General features: G+C 37.0%; 1 protein-coding gene across 1 annotated transcript; it reads left to right on the top strand.

The window, feature by feature from the left end:
- Positions 1-2,495: 2,495 nt before the first annotated feature.
- Positions 2,496-9,114, top strand: LOC309552657 (uncharacterized protein; the record flags this gene model as incomplete). The annotated part of the gene is made up of 5 exons (XM_082253589.1): positions 2,496-2,549; positions 3,586-3,630; positions 6,464-6,520; positions 7,374-7,442; positions 8,899-9,114. The coding sequence occupies 5 exons, from the start codon at positions 2,496-2,498 to the stop codon at positions 9,037-9,039; spliced, it is 366 nt and encodes a 121-aa protein (XP_082109715.1). The 3' UTR covers positions 9,040-9,114.
- Positions 9,115-9,337: the final 223 nt, after the last annotated feature.

The raw sequence follows: 9,337 nt of genomic DNA on the forward strand, positions 1-9,337 counted from the left end.
GCATTAAATTTCCTTTTGCAGTGGAAAAATAAACTTGTGAAATTAGCCAGATTAATCTCTTAGGCACTGACGGACCATGTACATATTTGCATTTGCACTCACATTGAATTTAAAATGTAACCCCTTCCTGCCCACCCTGGAAACAGTTCTGAATGCTTGGGGGGGGGGGGGCAGGAAGGATTGTCAATTATGTGACCACTGGTCAAATGATTGGAAGGACATCCTTTTTGCCACCACACATTTGTTTTTGTAAAGAGGTGTAAAATAAATGTTGGCTGGAGTTCATTTTTAAAAGAGAAGTATGTTTGTTTGTTTTTTGGAATTATACTTACCTATGTCCGATGCTGCATCTGTCTCCCACAGACTCTAAGACCGCTGATTGCTCAGTTCTCAGTGCTCCGACTGTCAGTCACTGCTGTCTGCACTGCCCCCCCACAGCGCTGGACTGTGGAGGGGTGGGCAGGGCTGCTGTTAGAAATCGTGGGGCCCCGTACAGACTACCTGGCAGGGCCCCCCCAAGAAAATATTAAAGATATATTTAGCTAAAATTACAACAAAATCACTATTATCAGACACAAATATAACCTAACTCGCATAATTCCTGCTAAATCTAAAAAAAAAACTATGTTAAATAAAAAAGATGAGATGAGAAAAATATACAGGCTGGGCAGTTGGAGCTCAGTGATCAGAGAGACAGAGAGAGAGAGAAACAAAGTTACAATTTACAAATAAACTCCCCAGCAGAGATAAGTGCTGGGAGGGGGGGCCACACAAGGGAGGGGGATTAGTGAGGGACAACTGTCTCTTTCTCAACAGATAAAAGCTGATAGCAGGGAGAGGGACAGATCAGATTCAGGTGCTGGAGGAAGATTTCTGTATTTGTTGTCCATCACTAATCCCCCTCTCTGTGTGGGCCCCCTATGTGCTCGGGGCCCCGTACAAGAGGGCTGGTGGTCCCCCCCTATCAGCGGCCCTGAGGGTGGGAGCTGCTGGTCCAGGCTCTCAGCAGCTTGCTGAGAAGATGAGCCAGGTGCCGATCCAGGCTCCTGGGGGGATCTCGACTGGCTTTGCGACATCAGCTGACAGAAGGCTTCAGCTGACTGGGGGAGGGAAGAGGTGAGTGATCATTTTTGGGCCGTAAGTGTTAGATATAGAACACATGCAACAGGATGGAAGCTGCTGATTTGCTAGATCAGCTGTCAAACTTACCATTCTCTTCTACAGTTTCAGGTGGAAAGGTTCTCTTGGTACACCTGCTAACAAGACACAGATATTCTGTTTTTACTGCACTTATGTATCTGTAAATACTTTTCTTTTCTCCTATGAATGCTGTATTTTAAATATTAACAGTATTGTCATCCCTGCTCCAGTACATCAGTTCCCTTGAAAACTGTAGCTTTGAAAACACAATTGCTGATTCCTCAGAAAGGTATATATGTTGGTTTTGGAAATAAAGGTTCCCTGCACCTGCTGTACCCCTACCCCAATCAAGTTCCCCCTCCCCCTTATCATTTCTGTTTTGTCCCTTGTTTTGCCAAAAGAATGGTAGCATCCCTAAGCACAGCCATTTCAAAATTAAAGCCATTTTTGTTATTTGGGCATGCGGGAAACAGCATTGAGATGTGGTGAGCCTTCAATGTCCCTAGCAAGAGGAGGCAGCTGAGGGAACTCAAGGCACAGAGAAGGCACCATTTTCAGTATATTACATTTTTTTCCATTACTTTAACATACAGATGGAGTTGATGTTGCTGTACAACTACCGTTTAATCAGGAAAATATAGGCAGTTAGCATACCAACTGAAAGTACAAAATTAGTACAATATAACTGAAGTGGTTACAGGATGATCTAATAGTCTAACCAAGAAAGCCATCATACATCAGACTTTGTGTATGCCTGCACAGCATAAGGAAAGATATTTTCTTGGAAAGCCCTTTTATACCAAACTTGTGAAATTTTACATTTTCACAACTTTGTATCCAACATAGCAATACATATCTGGTAAATATTTTCCAAAAAAATCAAGGAAATGCAAGACACTGTAAGGAACAGTTCACTAAGATAAGATCATTTCCGCCAGTATCACACCTCTAGAACCTAATCTTTAAATCAGATCTGTCAAAAATGAAACTGTGGTCAGTGAAGTTAAAAATAGTCTCTTGTAAAATACATTGCATCTTAGAAGTGACTAATGACTGGAACATCCACCCCCAAATATTGAACAATTAGAAAGTCCCTAGTCAATGTATCCAGTATGGAAAGCAACATATCACGCTTTACTCATTTTTTCCTGATTTCTAAAGATAAGCGAGTATGAAGTGACCACCGACCAGATATATAAAGCTCAATCTCTGAGTTTTATTGTAAAGGACCAAGAGCTTGAAGACTGGACCTAACTATTTGTTCCATCATGTTCAGAGTTACTATTGCTTTGTTACTTGCCTGTTTTGCTGGAAACTATTCTTTGCCTCTTGAAGCTAAAAACACATGTCAAAGCATGACTTGTCATCAGCTGGTTTCAGAGATTGACAAATACATGGAAGATATTCAGGTATGTTTTCTCATTTATTGTTACCAGTGAATGTTGTTACTGTTTGTAGTTCTGTATATTTCCCTGTGTGTGCTCATTTCTCATTGCAAGCTATAGGTTTACCCCTGTCTATGTAATTTCTCTTTGAAGGTACAATTTAATATTGGCAAGGTGTAATTAAATGTACTAAGTCACAAGATCACAAGCTTTGACCTAAAGCATCATTTGCAATTTTCATTAAATTTAAATTCTAAAAATAATTATTTTTAGCCAGTAGCAATTACAACTGAATATACTAACAGTATAATAGTCAAACATGGAATCGACATTACAGGACAGGAGGGCTTTTTACAGAATCTATCAACCAAACATACTGGGGTTTTTTTTTTTTTTTTTTGCTGGACTAGCACATAGACTTGTGCAGTCCTACAAATATCTGCAGACTTATAGTGATTATTAGTGATTTACTCTATAGTGATTATAGTGATTTTTACTCTATCCAGCTATTTGCAGTGGGAAGACAATTGCAAATCTGTGGGCAGTATGCAGCAACTGAACACACCCTATACTTTACTGATCTAGAAAAATCTCAATAGGGTTCTTCATGGTAAAGATAACTGCTGGAGGATGTCTGCTCAGTCCATAAACATCCATAGTCTGCCTATACAAGTGCATATTGTATTGGCAGGCTATAGTAATGTTTTTCCCACCATAATTCTAACAACTGGGTTATTTGATTTTGCAATTATCCTATCAAGAAAGTATACGATTATATCAGTGTGAGTTGGAGACACTTCTTCTAATGCTGATGTTGTGAAACCAACAGTATCATACCAGGATAATGTAACATGGTTCAGCCCATATACGTGTCTCCTGAGTCCTGCCAGGACTGTAAGCTGTTGGGTGAGGATGTCCATGCATAGTCCAGTTATTACCCAGTCATGCCTATGTATAAATGGCGTAGCAACACAGGATTTATACAGGATGCTGATATAAAAATGATTAAGAGATAAAGCTGTGACATATATAAACAATTTTTTTTTTATTATTTTTGTAGCGCCCAAAAGGAACACATGCAAATAACGTAAACAACTGCACATTAGTAAGTGCTTGCTTTTATATTATTTTTAACAGATACAATTGTGTGTGTATGTGTGTATATATAAAAAATGTTCTTTAAAACACAAGGTTTACATATCTACATATGTGTACAATTATGGATGTTGTAATAGATAAAATAAGAGATGGGCAAAAGAAAGTTAATATTTTTTCCACTACAACCTGCAGCATACAAGGATCTTTTCTCCACCCTTTTGCAGATTAAAGTGATGACAACTGTGACCAGTTTGATCACTTATTTGGTCTAACATCCATGACAATATCATGGTATTCCTAAATATGCAATTTCGTTGGCACAGACACTTTTTGTTCCATGGGCTACTTTAAACAATAGCAAAAACAAAGTTACAGAGCTGCTTAGCAAGAACAGGGAAGGAAAAAATCAGGGATTTGCTTTTCTACAGAAAGTGAAAATCCCATTTTAGCTAATGGGGTCAGTTTATAGTAATTGAAGATTATGATATACTTTTCATAGACCCATATAAGGGCTTTATTTGTCAGTATATGTACTGTAGCTACGTAACAGTAAAGTACACAAAGATGATTTAGATGGAAGACCCCCCCCCCCCCCCCCTAACTCTGCTACTTGGATGAGGCAGTTTATATAATTGCCAACATTTCAAACAATTTTGTCCCAAACAAATATATCTGTGTAAACTAGAGGATAGATGGTAATGAGAGAATATGAGGGAAAATAAAGGTGACCTTTATTGAGTAGTTTATCAGTAATAAAAGATTTGAGTTCACGAGGACAATCATTGTCATGGATGTGCCCTGAAATAATTTTGGGACTAAAAGAAAAAAAAAACATGGGCATATTGTAAAAGTTCAAGTAGATGCAAAGCAACATGTATGTTAAACAACTGCAATTTTTTTTTTTATTAAATAATATGCTTTTCTTTTAAACAATTTTTATATATTTTTTAATTATCATAGAAGAAAGGTATTGAGCTTAATAATACATAATATATAAACATGTATAGAGTCAGAATAGATTCGTTAGCTCATTTTATTAGAGAACAAAATGTAAGATTTATGTAATACTGTATACCTGAATACCAGGAACACACCTCTGTGAGGTTTGTGGTATGTCAACCTAGCATTCTAGCAACTCCGTTCTCACTTTTTTCTTTGTTTTTACTTTTATCCTTTGTTGCATCTCAACCCTGCTGATTTCCCACAGTCTCTTCCTGTTTACATGCATGCACTGCAGAAAAGGCTTCATGGCACTTCTTAGGGTGGGTTTTCTGATGGTGACATCATGAACAATGGACCATGTCTATGCAATACGCAAAAGGCATGGCCACTGGTAGTCTCCATAGGAAAACTTGTGACAAGAGAGGATAATATTTGTAAGACATAGACAGAACATTATCATCCCATAATTTGAAGTGCTTGTGCAATGTCCCCTATAGAAGGCTCACCAACTATTCATTTATTTAAAGGGACCAGCAATTTAAAAAGAATTGAAAATTACTTTAGAATTTCACTAACATGGTAAAGCATGGAATTTAATGAATTATCCAAGTGTTGGCAATACAGCACTAGATGAAATAATTTGAGGCCATTTATTAATATTTACAGATATAAGATGATTGGACACTTTGCAACTGCTGCAGGCACCTGCTTGGCATAGTTGCCGATCAAAGTCTTGGGAGAAAGAATATGAAATGATTTTATTAAAAGATCAGTGTCCCAAATTACATTTTACAAAAATAGGCCAGTGTCTGCTCTGCAGATAACCATCCACATTCAACCAAATCAACTGTACATGTTTATGAAAATATATAATCCATGAAAGGTCTTATTGACTTGTATCTTATGTGCATGGCTAGCCTTACAGTTAGAATGGGACAGTCAAATAGTTTTAGCTACATTATAGACATTACACATTAGGATGCGTTATGGATACAGCTACACTAGCAAACAAGCATTAGCACAGTGGTATGAGCTAGGGAAAAGCACAATGTTTCCCAAACCTTGGATGTAGCATATCTAAATCAAACTAAATGTTTTTTTAGGATGTTTTTTTTTTCACCTGATGATTACTGACTGACCCATTTTTCATTCCCTGGGTGGTTTACTTCTCTACTTAAAAGAGGGAGCCATGGTTGTCATACAGGCTGGACTTCAAACATATCTGCCTTTGTTCATATTCAACAGGAGAAGTAGTTCACAATAGGAAGATAGCTTTTTTAACAATCAGGACAATTCTCTAAATTGTCCAACTCTTTCACCATGCTTCCCTTGGGGTCTGCCTCTTTTATTTGACAGTAGAGTAGGGCAAATAGTGCATGGACATTTGCAGGCAAAAAAAAAATAAAACATTATAACATAATATTTTCTGTGTTTTTTCCACATTCAGGATGCCACAGCTGGGGAGTACAGCCAGCCCTAGAAGTGGGTGGCTGTATGTTCCTCTACCTATGCAATTGGTAATGCTTCTGTGCATTGACCTCTAACCACACATTTCTAAATGTACAATTTCCATGCTTGGGAAATGCATAGAAGCATTGGCATTTACATGAGTGCAGTGGCATACAAGGATTCACTTTTAAAGGCTGGCTGTACCCCCCACTTGTGAAACCTTAAAACAGGAAAAGGCAGAGAATTTAATGTCTGTTACATTTTATGACTACAAATGTGCCTGTGCATGAGTCCTAAGTATAATCTCCCACAAGACTGTGATTCTCAGAGAGTGAGTACTACCAATGGCCCACAAGACTAAAGTAAAATAAAAAAGTGAAAGCTAATAATAATTAAAATAATTTTATTGTAAAGTATAATTAATCTATTAAAAACACTCATATTTCTAGATCAATTGCAACCTGAATATTTTTAGAAAGGAGTTTAATGAATCACATCATTGTGAGGTAAGCTAATTTAATTTTCTCTCACAAACTGATATTTTTGGTGGTGTGTTGTTTTTTTTTTTTTCAGTTTTTCTTGCATTGATAATCTCCACATTGCCAAACCAATGTATAATATTGCAGCAATCTCAGTTAAAAGCCAGGGTTCTGGTCCAAATTACAGGCCAGTCCAGCAAGAACCAAAATGATTTCAGTCAGTGGTCCTGCTTGACTGAAGTGGATTGTTTGATCTATTTCTTTCTTAGGGACACGCTGGACATTTTACTCAATCAGTGACTGATTAGTTTATTCTAAGAGCAGCAGATGTCACTGTCACAATCCAATGCCCCAGTGAGTGAGTTTGTGTGTTTGAGGGGATGGTCATTTCCTCCATCCACTTACAGTGAAAGGCTGCCTCTAGTCTCACAACTAGACTGATGGATTTACAAATCTTTTGGCTGTTAAAACAACTTTCTTTATACGTATTTCATCAGCATCCCTATATTTACCTGTTTGCCTGGCATTCAATTTTAAGTTCATGCTTTGCTGGGTTTTTTTTGCCTTCCTCTGGATCAACTGTGGGTATAGGATTGTGTACATGGGATTGTATGATTTTCTTTTCCCTTTTATTGGTTGAACTAGATGGCCTTTTTTCAACCTGACTAACTATGTAACTATGTAAGTGTTTTTATGCAACATTTGGTTTAATTTAAATGCCATGGTGGTTTTTACATTTTACAGATTTCTTATGATGTGCTAGTATCTGTAAATCGCTTCAACAGAAATAGGCTAATGCTTTCTATCTTCAAATTATGTAAAATGTTGGCTGTGTAAAAACGTGCATAAGATAACTGTAAATATCAATGTTTTACTCTAGAAAACTGGCAATAAATCTAAAGGATGCCAAGTTTACAGGCTGCTGGGATGTGTACCATACAGCTGCAAAGTAAGTAGTCCACTTTTATGATGAGTAGGCTATTTTGTGTTTCATAAAGCATTTGCTTCATAAAGCATTCATCTATTACCTGGCAAAAGTTATAATTTAGTCAGAGTGGGTTTTGTACATTTCTAGAAATGTTTTATGCTTATGCTTTTATGTTCATCTATTTAACCAGGCATTTTTATGTGTATGGTCCATACAGAGAAGGGCTTGCCCATTATGTTTTAAAGGGTAATATTTACTATTGGTGGTCCATTGATAACATGCCTCTGCTTGTCCATCCAGTCTAATGTATAATAAAGCCAATATACAAAATTATTTTTTGTAAAACACCCTGCCAGGTTCCTATAAAAAAAATAGGCTGAAAGGGCCCTACAAGAGAAGAGGTAGTATACTCAACTTTCCAATCACCAGTGTTTCCTATTTTGCCTCCATTCCAGCAATGTATCTTTCTTCAGGCTTCTTTGGTATTTAGCACTTCTAGGAGTGATGGATGCCTGCGTTTCCAGATCCACTCCCGATGGCTCCATCCAACAACTTCTACATCATTGATGGGTCCTGTAGGGGAGGTTGGAAATACTAGCTGCCATAGAGAGGTCCATCCAGTTCAACCAAAGGAGTATACTAGCTGATCTATTGCAAGGACCTTTCATCCCCTTTTAGGAATCTAGAAGGGTTCCTTTAACAACAATCATAAAATTGCCACAGTATTAGCTATAGTACATTGCAGTACATCTGAAAATTTCACATCTAACATAGTGGATAAACAAGGCTATCACTTTCTGTTATTTGTAGTAGGCTCGGTCAGCAACCCTTCTTTTTTTTTTTTACAAAAGTAGTTGAACGGTAAAGGACAATTAAAACGTGATAGTCATTTGTTAAAAGTGTTTTACCTTATCATCCTCCGCTGTCATAATCAAGGAGAGAGGAAGTGCACCCAGTACCATTGCCCACAGTTTCCTCTTTCATGTACTGTTGTTGCTTTAATATGAGCAAATAGGATGTTGCCTTTAGCTGGGTTTTTAATTCATAATCTATTTTAATTAAGGCTTATGGAGGCAGTTTTTATTGCTTTTTTATGGAGCACACTAGATTTTGGATCCTCAAAATAACTTACCCTGAGGGTTTTAACTTCGTATGTCCCATAGCATGTTGAGTACATTGCTTGCTTTACTGGTCTATTCTGCAAGCTTCTAATGTCTGAATGTACTTTGTTCATTAACTATGGATTTTGTAAAGAGGATAACTTTATCACATCTTCTGCCAAGCTGGCATATGTAAAAAAAAAACTTTTAGACCTATTACCTGACAGCCATGAAAGCCTTTTTTGGGATCTGAGCTATTCTGAATCCAAATCCAAGAAGTGTTTTTTCATTTTGTCTTAAATATTTTTTCTCTGTATCTAAAAAAAAAAAAGTGTACCGTATATGCTCTTCTGAAAGACTATGTACTTTCTCTGCAGGTCCTCAACACAACATGCCAAGAACCTGATTACAATTCTCCAAAACATAACATGAAAGAGACCATGAAAACATTTCTAGGAACAATGTATCGCGAGTTAAAATCAAAAGGAGATGAGGGAAACAGCTGTGAAAAAAAATAACATGATGTACTGCATATTTAATAGAAATGCTATTCATATTATATTGATACAAAAATTAATATGTCCATGAAATGTGATAACTGCTAGCATAAGGTACAACACTGTAAAAACTAGGAAGACATCAAGCTGCTCTTGCAAATTTGGTATCTGATGATGAAAAAATTTAACCTGATATGTGAGAATTGTGACAGAAAAAATACTTTGCTTGGAGCCATTGTGAAAATTAAAATGGAACTGTTAGTTAATTGTATCGCAGGAAGATATGATTGCTGCTTGACCACTTAGTGACAGCCTATGT

Source organism: Pelophylax lessonae (genome assembly GCF_965119305.1).
Source record: "Pelophylax lessonae genome assembly, chromosome: 4".
NCBI classification, from domain to species: domain Eukaryota; kingdom Metazoa; phylum Chordata; class Amphibia; order Anura; family Ranidae; genus Pelophylax; species Pelophylax lessonae.